The sequence below is a fragment of the Bos indicus x Bos taurus genome, chromosome 5, assembly GCF_003369695.1.
Source record: "Bos indicus x Bos taurus breed Angus x Brahman F1 hybrid chromosome 5, Bos_hybrid_MaternalHap_v2.0, whole genome shotgun sequence".
NCBI classification, from domain to species: domain Eukaryota; kingdom Metazoa; phylum Chordata; class Mammalia; order Artiodactyla; family Bovidae; genus Bos; species Bos indicus x Bos taurus.
The window spans coordinates 5,807,834-5,820,190 of NC_040080.1; the positions used below are offsets into that span (position 1 = coordinate 5,807,834).

At 54.8% G+C, this 12,357-nt stretch overlaps 1 protein-coding gene across 3 annotated transcripts in view; it reads left to right on the forward strand.

Annotated features, from left to right (window-relative positions):
• EFCAB6 (EF-hand calcium binding domain 6) overlaps positions 1 to 6,837 on the forward strand; it is a 252,818-nt gene extending 245,981 nt beyond the window's left edge. For 2 of the 3 annotated variants that reach the window (XM_027540564.1, XM_027540563.1), the window contains 3 exons: positions 67 to 251; positions 3,608 to 3,757; positions 6,394 to 6,837. In XM_027540564.1, the coding sequence (XP_027396365.1) occupies positions 67 to 251; positions 3,608 to 3,757; positions 6,394 to 6,516 (458 nt within the window). In that variant the 3' untranslated portion in view covers positions 6,517 to 6,837. The remainder of the gene's footprint in view (positions 1 to 66; positions 252 to 3,607; positions 3,758 to 6,393) is intronic. The other variant, XM_027540565.1, reaches the window with a different exon arrangement.
• Positions 6,838 to 12,357: the final 5,520 nt, after the last annotated feature.

Sequence of the window (12,357 nt, forward strand, 5' to 3'; positions counted from 1 at the left end):
TGAAAGCTGTGATCGAACCAAGAGGGAACCGCCCGCCTCCAAGTGAACCGATGTGCTTGCCTTCAGCTCTCGTGGAGAAATTCAACCTGGACATCAGCAGAGACGAGTGCCAGCAGCTCCTCATCAAGTACGACTTGAAGAACAACGGGAAGTTCGCTTACTGCAGCTTCATCCAGAGCTGCGTCCTCCTGTTAAAAGCAAAGGAGACCTCACTGATGCAGAGAATGAAAATCCAGAACGCGAATAAAATGGTACGTGAATCACCAGAGGACAGGGTGGGGCCAGGCTGCACGGGTTTCTCAGCTCCTCCTAAACCCTGTTGTCTCACTTCATGTAAGCAATGCACGTGTGAACCTTTACCAGGCTGGGAACCAGCAGCCTGGATCCCAGGCTCGCAAGCTGGCTGAGCGGCACCTGCCCAAGGGGACCTCTGTGGGTTGGAGGGAACAGAGTCGGTGGCTCATAGGGCCGCTGGGAGCAGGTTTCGGTCACTTAACTGGAGACGCAGGTTGGGGGGGCGGCCACAGTGAAGGGAAACGCCTATATCTCACACGTAACTGCTTGCTCGCTCATCAGGCGTCTGAGACGGGCCCAGCTTGCTCAGAGACGCGGGATCTTTCTTGCATAAGCTGCACCCATGATGCATTGTCTGCAACCCTGTTGTTGCTTCTTTGAAGAGGAATGAGACCCTAAAGATGCTTAAATCTTGCAACTGGAGGCCCTGGGTTTTTACCTTTTTTCTGTCATTTGTAGCTATATGATTGTCACCCACACCCATTTCAACCACACTGTTAAGGACACGCTTTTCTCAAGTCTTTCCGAAGCATGAAGACTTTTCCACACTCACGTTCTATCATCTGTAACACTGAATTGAGTTACACTGAATTAAATAAGTATGAACAGGCGTTGCTGACTTGGAGACAAACACAGCCAATGCCAGTCACCCTCAGTCCCAGCTGTGGAGACCAGAGGTGTGGGGCAAGCCCGGCAGCCCCCCACCCAGACCCCCACCCAGGGGCCCGCATCCCAGCGGCAGCCGAGTGATGGTGTGCCAGCCAGCAAACGGTGGATTCCATGCAGCGAAATCTGTCATTTTGTGCAAAATCGGGCCGCATCTCACCATGGTTTCTAGTTTAGACAAGCAACAGCTAGCACCAAAGGCTTACAGCAAACTATGGAAGAAGAACTTAGCTTTATGACAATTCTTTCTGTAGCTCAGTTATTCTGTAAGTAGAGAAAATACTTTCCTCGTTCAATTGTCAGAGGGTCCACCTGTGAGCATAATTGGAGAGCCATGGAGACCCCTGCCCGCTCTGGCCCTCCTCTGCTGCTTTGGGCCTCAGTTCTATAAGTGAGGGGTGGTCTGCTGGCTTTGAAGAGCCTGTGAGGGGTGGCCTGCTGGGAAGAGGCTTCACGCCCCCTTCCAAGCCCCCCGTGTGCAGAGGCCGGCCTGCTCCCAGTGCATTGCCTACCCTCGCAGAGGCGTCCAAAGGCTGCTCGTGGACTGCTTGTGTGTGTGTGGCGGGGTGACTGAGATTGTGTATGGGAAGTGAGAGGCGCTCTGGGATAGGACCCCCCACCCCCCAACCAGGAGCCTGGGCCCCCTGGCAGATGTTCCAGCTCACCTCCGTGTGCCCCTGCCTCGCCCCCAGCTCTGGTCATGCACCCAAACCCAACCACAGCCTCCACTCCGCAGCTCAGGACAGTCCTGCCTTCCATCCAGGAGCCCACCCTGGGCCTGATTGACAGGTGGTGAGACTCCCGGGAGCCTCTCCCAGGAAGGAGTGGGACCAGGGCCCACCCCGCCCCTGCCTGGTCCCCTCTGCAGGCGGCCCCTGGCCCCACCATGCCAGCCGTCTCAAGGGCCATTTCCTTTTCTAGCATTTTGAGGCTTTCTTCTGTAGCCTTAACAGCACATACACTCCTCTGAGGAAGTGAGCTGGGGCTTTGCTTTTTTTTTTTTTTAATAATTCTAGTTATTTACTTATTTTGGCTGTGCTGGGTCTTTTTTTGCTGCACAGGCTTTTGTCTATTTGCAGCGAGCGGGGGCTACTCTCGAGCTGTGCTGTGCGGGCTTCTCACGGTGGTGGCTTCTCATGTTGCGGAGCACAGGCTCTAGGCATGTGGGTTTCAGTAGCTGCAGCTCCGAGGCTCTAGAGCACAGGCTTTCCCTGGTGGCTCAGACGGTAAAGTGTCTGCCTGCAGTGCCAGAGACCCAGGTTCGATCCCTGGGTCGGGAAGATCCCCTGGAGAGAGCAATGGCAACCCACTCCAGTACTCTTGCCTGGAGAATCCCATGGAGGGAGGAGCCTGGTGGGTTACAGTCCGTGGGGTCGCAGAGTCGGGCACGACTGAGCGACTTCACTTTCACCTTCAGTAGTCGTGGAGCATGGGCTGAGTTGCTCCGAGGCACATGGAATCTCCCAGGACCTGGGATCTAACCCATGTCTCTCCTGCATTTGTAGGCAGATTCTTAACAACTGAGCCACCAGGGGAGCCCTCCGGCCAAGGACCCCTGGGTGGGTTGGTGTCCCGGGCTGGGATGGGAAAACCCTTTCTCAAGCCAGACTTAGGTGTGGGAAGAGCAAGTGCTCACAGAATCCCTTCTCTTCCGTGTGTGGGGACCAGCTGATTGGTAAATCAGCCGCTGGTGAAGCTACAGGGCACCTGGTGAGTGTTTATCATAGGTGCTAAAGGATGTAAAACTTGAAAGCAATTTAACATTGTGCTAGTGTGTTTGATGTGGTGCCATGTTAAAAATTAAACTTTCCCAAAATGTATTGCAGATTATTGCCTACAGTTCACCTCTGTGATATTCAGACATGTGTTGGGGCTAAATCACGCTAAAATACCTTGTTTTCAAATCTGATAGCACCTAAATGAAATAATCACAGTGTAGTGTGCTGTCTAATTACTAGATATAATTACAACCTTGCGATTTTTAAAAAACTCTGTTCATTATAAGAACCTACTAGAAGATCCAAATCGAACCTCTTTTTTTTCCCCCTCCAACTATTTCGGTTATCTGCCTGGCCATCCCCTCAAATACACAGGGAGGGGTTCCCTGGGAGGTGATCTGGTGGTGTTGGCATCAAACGGAGCCCGGAGGGGTCCTGATCCTGCCCCTTTGCCTCCCTGAGCCTCCATTTCCCGGTCCAGGAAATGGGGATGAAGAGACCTACCTTCCTCCCAGGAGACGCTGTTTGTGCTGAGCTTTGTTTAGTCACTAAATCGTGTCTGAGTCTTTGCGTCCCCGTGGACTGTAGCCCGCCAGGCTCCTCTGTCCACAGGATTCTCCAGGCAAGAACACTGGAGTGGGTTGCCATTTCCTCCTCCAGGGGATCTTCCCGACTCAGGGATCGAACCTGCATTTCCTATGTTGGGCAGGCAGATTCTTTACCACCGAGCCACCTGGGATGAGCCTGCAGACTCCCTTCCAGCGGGGAGCCCTGGGTGGGCAGTGAGCCCTGGGGGCCAAGACGAAGCAAGGCCCAGGAGAGGAGCTCACAGCCCCTTCCCTCCGCCTCTGGCCACAGCCTGTCCACACCATCCTTCCCACCCCAGAGCTCCTTTCTCACCTCCTCATGGGTTTTGGCTCTTCTCCCAGAAAGAAGCCGGCGCCGAGACCTGCTCCTTTTACTCTGCCTTGCTTCGGATTCAGCCCAAGATCGTGCACTGCTGGAGGCCGATGCGGCGCACGTTCAAGGCCTATGATGAGGGCGGGACGGGGCTTCTCAGCGTGGCTGACTTCAGGAAGGTGAGCATGGCTCTTGCGGGGCTTCTCCCTCCAAATAGGACGTGGTCGCCAAATGCCAGCGGCCAGAAAAACGTCACCAGGCCCGGAGGAAGGCCCAGGCATGGGCAAGCTGTCCAGACCTCACTTCCTGGGCTCCCCCAGGTTACTGGGGGCCACGTCCACTTGTCGTCCGCAGCCGACCCCAGGCTGTCCCCACCCAAAGGCTTCTAGAATCTCGCTGGGCCTTCCCAGGGCACCAACACCTGAGTGCAGCCTTCCACTGCCGCTGCTCCTCAGAGTCCTGCCTGCACTCAACACGAGGCCGCAGAGCAGCATGACGACCTCGGGGACTGAAGCACGTCCCGGGCCTGGCTACTCAGGGTCCGCAGACCCCAGCCCTGCCCTGCAAGAGCCCCCCACTCAGCCCTCCCCTCTCCCTCTGCTGTCCTGGCATGGAAGGGCTGCCCACCCTGGTCCATGCAGTCTGGCCAACCAGCTCCCCCAGCAGAGACTGGACTCCGGGGCCTCTCCTGCCGGTCTGGGGGAGCACCTCGCCCGCCCCAGTCCACCAGCTGTAATCGCAACGGCCCCCACAACCCCACCTCTGGAACAGAATCTATGCTAGACTTTACCCCGCAGAACCTCTGGAGGTTAACCTTTGGAGGGTTTCCTCCCGAAGGAAAGAAACGGGCCACCCTCGAGGGTGACTTAAAACTCCCACATTTGGAATAACGCAGAACTCCTCAAATTGTCAGCGGGCCTGGTCCCATTCTTTGCTTCTCTCTCCCATCCCGTCCTAGCTAAACACTAAGGTTGGGAAAATAATTGAAGTCTAGAATGTTAGATTAAAAATCAAATATTACAGCCAGGAAAAAAACCTCAGTCAACACATCAAAGCAAGAAAGGGTTATGACCTCTCAGTGCACTTAGGAAAAATGTATTCCTTAGATTTCTCTGCACTTCAACAACTAAGACAAAAAAATTTTATGTAAAAAAGCTTTTCTTAAATAGCGATGCAGGCAGATGAGCGGCAGTTAGTGGGTCTGAATTTGCAAGGACCCCATGCAGGGCACTAGAGAGTGAGGGGCCCCTGGAGCAACCTCCCCCCACCAGCAACACACATGCAGAGGGTGGGCCAGGCCTGTCGCTGGCGGCGGTGAATACCCTGTCACCTCCCTAACGTGGCCTCCAGCTCACAGCGCTGGTTAGTCACTCACTCATGTCCAACCCTTTGCAAGACCATGGACTATAACCTGCCAGGCTCCTCTGCCCATGGAATTCTCCAGGCAAGAATACTGGAGTGGGTTGCCATGCCCTTCTCCAGGGGATCTTCCTGACCCATGGATCAAACCTGGGTCGCCCGCATTGCAGGCAGATTCTTTACTGTCTGAGCCACCAGAGAAGCCCCGGTCTTTACTTTGGGGTCAAATACAATTCTCAGCCAGAGAAGAGAAGGAAGATAACACCCTAAGAACTTGGGGTGGGTGACAAGCAGGGAGTGGGCAAGAGAAACGGAGACATTGCCCTTGGCAATGAGACCCAATGGGTGCTGGGCCCTCTGGACACCCAGGTTCACTCCCCTTTCCTGCTCTCAGCCCATCAGCCCCAGAGGCAGGCCAGCTGACCTCAGCCCCACGGGCCCGGGCCAGTCCTGCCGGCCCTGGAGGAAACTTGGGTTCTTCCAACTGCACTCTCTAGCCTCCTCTGAGAAATGAATTATAACACAAAATATACATAGGAAATGTATAACCTAATTTTCATATTTATTTAATATGGTATCTATCACAGTTTGTCTCAGTTGCATGTAACAGAGGTGAAATAAATCACAGCAGCTTAGACATGGTAGTCTTCTTCTCTCTCATGTAAAAGAATCCCAGAGGTAGGAAGTCCGGAGCTGGCATGGTGCCTGGACTGTCATCAGGGACATCTGTATTTTTTTTCCTACCATCCTCAATACCTGGATTCCTTCCCCAAGGTGGCCTCATAAGCCCAAGATGGCTGCTGGAGCCCCAGCATCACTTCAGCATTCCAGGCAGCAGAGAAGAGAGAAGGAGGGCATGCCTGTTTTCTTTAGAGGAGGCTTCCAAAAAGTCCAGCATAGCATTCTCATTTTGTTTTAGTGGCCAGAACTGTGAGAGAGGCTGAGAATTGTCACCTCTCATTTTGGCTGGGCACACATCAGTCTGGAAGAAAATCAGGGTCTGATAACGGAAGGGGAAGGGCCAATGGGTATTGGTTGGGAAATCAGCAGGCTCTGGCGAGGGATGTATTACTGTTGAGTCATAACTACTCGATGAAGCCTGCACCTGCGGGCCTGCCCTTCTCCCCTCCCCTGAAGCTGCACCCCAAGGCCTCCTACCTAGTTAAGGCTCCGTGGCCAGTCTCCCCTCCAATCCCCTCCGCTCTGTCCATCTTCCTCGTCCTCCACGTTGACCAGCCTCACAACACCTGTGTTGCTAGACAGGGCTGCCTTGTTGGAAGGGTGGTGGGGGCGGGGAGGGGGGGGCGGCGAGGGAGGGCGTGACTCTGGAGGTGGGCTGTCCAGGCTTGGGGTGGGAGGAGAGGTGGGCAAGGGCCCAGCCTCTTCCTGGCAGCCAGCCTCCTTGGTCTTGGTCTTGAACGGCTCCAGTACCAGGGGCGGCTCCTCTCCCCTGCAGGTCCTGAGGCAGTACAGCATCAACCTCTCCGAGGAGGAGTTCTTCCACATCCTGGAGTATTACGACAAGACTCTGTCTTCAAAAATCTCCTACAACGACTTCCTCAGGGCTTTCCTCCAGTAGGGGCCCTGCACCGTGAGCCCAGTGCGGACAGACAGGGACCGCAGGGTCCCCACGCCCCGGGAAATCTATCAGCAGAGGGTCTCATGAATGTCCGGGGCATCCCCCCAGGCTCAGCCCACGCCCACACCCACACCCAACCTGCATCTTTGTGAGGTCAGCCCAGGCCTGGGCTCCAGGGTTGGCAGCGGCTGCTCTGGAAGGCCCTGGGCTGCCCCATTGAGCTCAGGACCCCTCTTAGTCTGAGCAAATTAAAATGTTAGCCTTTGCAAGAATGATTCTTGAGACTTTAAAAGAACCACCAACAATAAACTTGGAAACTCAGAATTTCTGCCAGTTTTATTCGTTAAGAGCCTGCTGGGTGACTCAGGGACACCCTCCTCCTCCACACAGGCCCCGGGGCTTCCCCGACATGAGGCAGACCTGCGCCCCTGCCAGGCTTGTCCACAGGGCCACCTCTCTGTCCTGGGGACACAGGCACCAGCCGGACCCCACGAGGAGCGGCCGACATCTGAGTCAGGCCCCATCGGTGCAGCGGGGGCTCAGCCCTTCCGGGCCCAGCAGTACCCGTTTCAGAACACAGCAGGGTCTGACAGACCAAGTGCTGGGCTGTGTGCTTCGTCACTCAGTCGTGTCCGACTCTTTGCAAACCTTGGACTGTAGCCCGCCAGGCTTCTCTGTCCAAGGGGTTCTCCAGGCAAGAACACTGGAGTCAGTTGTCATTTCCTCCTCCAGGGGGCCTTCCCAACCCAGGGATCGAACCCAGCTCTCCCTCTTTACTGTCTGAGCCACCGGGGAAGTCACACCAGGGAAGACAAGCCAAGTTTTAAATCACCATAATTCTACCTACCCGTCATGAAGCAGATGGAAGGGAAACAGAGCCTGTTTCCTTCCTGAAGGTTCTGGAAGGAACTGGAGAGGCAGGCAAGAGGGCTGCCCCTGAGCTGTGTGACCCCAGCTGTCAGGGAGGGGTGGGGACCAGGACCCTCCACTGTCACCCTGAGTAAACTCAGGAGCACGACACAGCCCAAGGCCCTCCCTGGGGGGGCACCACCCAGCACCCACCGCGGCCCCAGCCACCAGGAGGGCAGGTTCCCCGGGGACCTGGGCAGTGGCCTAGCTTCTCCTCCCCTTTCCTGGGGCCGTCACCACCATGACCATGCCTCCTCCTCCTCTCCATGCTCCCTCTGGACGCAGCCATGGCTGCTGATCAGGGAAGGAGGCCAATGTTCAAACAGAAGCCACAGGGGCTCTTAGAAAGCCAGACCAGCGCCAACCTCCTTTGAGCCCCGCCGGCCACACCACACTCCAGCCAGCCGGTGGGGTCTCCACTCCCACTGCAGAGAGGGAGACACCAAGGCCCCAGAAGAGGGGAAGGATGCCCTGTGGGATGCATGGGAGTGAGGAGGCGGCTCCTGGTGTCCTGCTCAGCCTGGCGAGGGAGGCATCAGCGACCAGGCTGAGGAGGTCTGGCTGGGCCAGGACTGGGGAAACCCCAAGATCCCAGAGAATCTGGGAGCCCTGGGGGAGTTCAGAGGAGGAAGATGCCCACCACAGGGGAAGGGGTGCCCAGGCAGCCTGAGTTCAGGGAGGAGGATGTAGGATGGGGCTGTGGTTCCAAGTCGATGCCGTGGAGCAGAAATGCCCTCCACCCCGGCAGCTCTGCTAAGAGGGAAGGTGGGTGGATGCCCCTGCCCCAGCATTCGGGGCCCCTCCTGTGTGTCCAGCCCCTGCCCCATGTGCCCGGCTTCAGCCTTCCTGAGATGCCTCTCACACAACCTTGCACTCTTCACCTGCTTCTCAGGGAATGCCAACTTGTCCTTCAGCACTCAGTGCAGAGCCACCTCTTACAGGAAGCCTTCCTGACTTCCCCAGGCTGAGCTGGGCATTTCCTTCAGTGCGTTCAACAAGTGGCAAGTGGCTCATCCTGACACAGAAGCAGGACTAAGTGGGGTCATAACTGGCCACACCCAGACCACCAGCCCTCCTGAAATATTCTCAGAGTACCTGTGGTGTCAGTGACACTGGGTTCAAGTTCCAGCTCTACCGTGACACCTAGCCAGGTCACTTTGCCCTCTCTGAGCCTCAGTTTCCACATCTGTAAAATGGGCAATCATCCCCCCGCCCCCCGCTACAATATACACACACATGGAAAGAGCTTAGCCCTGCAGTGGGGTCTCTCTCTCAGAGTTAGCAGGGCTTCCGAGTAGAGGGTTGTAGGTGAGTGGGCTATTAGCCACACCCTCCCTTAACCCCAGGAGAGCTGGGGCAGCTACTGCTTTCCTGACACCTGGACCCTTCAAGCCTGAGTCAAGAGAGCAACGCTGGACCAAGGGTCGGGGTGTCCCGCTGCCCCGCTCATCCCCTGGCCCGTGTGCAGCTCTCCTCTCTGAGCCTCCATCACCACATCTGCAAAATGAAGAGGACCCCTGCTTGCCTCGGGCTCATCCATCCATGGGTCTTTTCCCAGCCCCACGGGTCAAACACACACCTGCCTCCTAGAGCCCCCAACAAGGTAGATCAAAGACGATGAAAAGAGAAGGGATCAGGCCTGGTGGGGTGCCGGGGTCCAGCCCCGGCTGATCCAGGGTATTCGAAGGAGAGACGGCGTCGGCAAGGATCAGGAAACAACTGCTTAATTAAACGTTAATTAAGGATATAAAGAGTAATAGAATGAGGATAGCTCAGTGAGGAAATTCAGTGGAGAAAAGCGGCTGAAATAAGGATAGCTCAGTAGGAAAATTCAGTGAAGAAAAGAGGCTGAATAAAATTCCAAAGCAGGGAATTAACATCACCTACGAAGGCCGCAGGCGTCCTCCCATTCTCCCGAAGGAGAGGAGACACTAAGGCCTCCCCGGTCGGATCTTAGGAGCCCAGGCAAAATTAGTAGGCTTGACGAGCTTCCCCGCCTCAGAGGAAAAATTCAACCAGAAGGTGAAAGAAAGAATGACATGGGGAGACCAAATTTCGGTGAACAAAAAGGGGCGTACTTTATTTTCCAAAGTAGTTTATACCTTAAGTTGTGCATAGAGGATAATGGGGGAAGGGGTGGAGTCATGCAAGGACAGCAGTTCCTGGTCCTAATCGAAGCCAGGCTTTCAAACTTATCATATGCAAAAGTTCAGGTGAATTACATCATCTTCTGGCCAGGAGGCCTGTTAACATTTTAAGAAACTTATTTTTCTCTAAAGGTGATTATTCCAAAGTCAGGCACCAGCCTCCAAAAAAGCATTAGACAAAGCTGCATTCCTATAGGGCAAAGGTGAGGTGGGCTCAATCAAGAAAAGAATTAACTCAAGGGTCCAAGGTTACAAACATTGAGGCTACTACTTACATTTCTATACACCCATTCTATCAATCAATACACTGCCAAGGACACAGTAGGTAAGGAGTATGGAGACTTAGCAGCAAACATTGGCCCAATAAGTGAAAAACCCTTCACCAATACAATTTCTAATCAATCTTTTAACTACTCAAAGGAATCTGTGTTTAGACAGTTTAGAACACCTCCTGCCTCTCACAGTTGGGAGGCTCTGAACGATCACATGTGGCCGGAAAAACCTATTCAGGCAGGCTAGAGGATTTCCAAAGGAGTTTGTAGGTTGAAACACTGTCACACCCAGGAATTGTTAACTGGAGCTGTAAGCTAACTCTTTTTTCAGAGAGAGGTAGTGGGGGACAGCCCCCCGTAAAGTCAGAGGTGTAGGTGAAGGCACAAAGCAGAAAGTAGGCAGACTCTGGTTTTGGGGGTAGATGCTCTAGAGTTTCCAGGGGGACTCCTGAGGCTCGATCCCGCCTTTGCGTATGCCGAGCCTCCTTCCTCAAGACCTTTGCCACGGACGGAGCTCGCTCCTCCCCTGGGTCTACAGAAGCCCGAAGAGCCCTGGCCCCATGCCTAGAGCTGGACCTCAGACGGAACCACAGCAAGAGGTCAGAGGAGGGCTTCAGCCCAGGGCCCTCAGAGTTAAAGCGGGGAGCCTGGGGGCTGGGCCGCTTCCGGAAGGCAGCCCCGTGTTCCCAGGTGGGCTCTGGGGGCCCTCTCCTCTCTTTCCTGGGCCCTTATATCCTGGTCAGGTGTCTTCAGCCCTGGGTGTCCTTCCTAGGGCCTGGCCCAGCTGCGAGCAGCAGCCCCTCTGGATCCCAAGGTGTAGAAAGAACGGAGTGCCTGCTTTCCCCACCACAATAGAACTCACATGAGAGCAAATGGCCCCACCTGTCTCCCCTTCGTGTATCCACGTCCCTCGCTTTTGACCTTGAAGTCCCTGTCTCTGAATAACATCCATTTCCCCACTCCTTGAAGCCACACTCAGCCACGTGACTTGTTTTGGCCAAAGAGCCACAAATCAGCATGATACAACCGAGGTCTGAGAAGCACCTGTGGTCTGGGGCCTTGAGATCCTGGAGAGGGCATCACTCCCTCCTGTACAAGACCAAAGGAGATTAACAACTTTCCGTAAACCCACCCGAGAATGGAGTCAACACAGACAGTTCACTACGGTCTGGAGATAGGTACCTTCAAGGAGATGCCAGACCCAAGCGCTGGCTTTTACGGGCTAGACACAAAATACCATGTAAACCAGCAAGAGGATTCCGCTGTAACATTTCAACAAATTGCCCAAAACCAAATGCAGGCTAGCCTGAGGACGTGGAGACTCGGGGGACTCTGACACCAAGGAACTGGGATCCTCCAGGAACCACCGCAGGAGCTCACGGACATCAGGGGGTCCTGGAGAAAGCTGCCACATTCCTGCACCCGCCGTGGAGGGGCTAGAGGAGGAGCCAGCTGACACTTTGCCAGAATCCACCTCCCTGTCCCTCGAAGGGAGCAGAAAAGCACACCATGCAGGGAAGAAGACACCAAGACTGTGCCCGAGGGCACTGGTGGGAACCCAGCGCAGGAGAGGGGGCAGAGCAGGCACTCCTCCTGGGGGCAGGTGGAGGAGAAACCCACGCAGGAGCACAGGGGCACGGAGGAAGGCTCCCAGTGCTCCCAGGGTCTGAATCAGAACCACCCCCTTCCCTATCACCACACCAACCATCACGGAATAAAAGGGGAACCAGCTAAGAGAGCTGCAGGAGCCTGTCTCTCCAGGGGGCCGCACAGAGGAAGCCCCAAGGCAAGGAGGGAGCAACGACAATGCAGCCCAAGTTCTGATGAGGTTGACCCGAGCCCCACACTCAACTCCCAACAGAAAGACAAATTCTTCCCCAAGCATAAAAATGCTTACCTCAGTATCTACTGGGCATCCTGGGTGGCGCTAGTGGTAAAGAACCCACCTGCCAATGCATAAGAGAGGAGACATAAGAGACGTGGGTTCAATCCCTGAGTCGGGAAGATTCCCTGAAGAAGGACACGGCAACCCACTCCAGTATTCTTGCCTGAAGAATCCCATGGACAGAGGAGCCTGGCGGGCTACAGTCCATGGGGTCACAAAGAGTGGGACTTGGGGGCACGGGCACCAGCCAGACCCCACGAGGAGCAGCCAACATCTGAGTCAGTGACTCAGTGACTTAGCACATGTGCTCAGTTTCTACTGTCCTTTTGTATCAGAAGTTAGCAAACCACAGCCAGGGGACCAAATAGGGCCTGGGTTCCATCCCTGGCTTGGGAACTGGTCTGGCATGCTGCAGCTAAGACCCAGTGCAGCCAAATAAATTAAAAAAAATTTTTTAACAGATTATAAATTAAAACAAAATTTTGTAAATATTCTTATATATATGTATGTTTGTATGCTCGGTTGTTCAATTGTGTTCAACTCTTTGCAACTGTATGGACTCTAGCCTGCTAGTCTCCTCTGTCCATGGGATTTTCCAGGTAAGAATACTGTGGGTTGCAATTTCCTT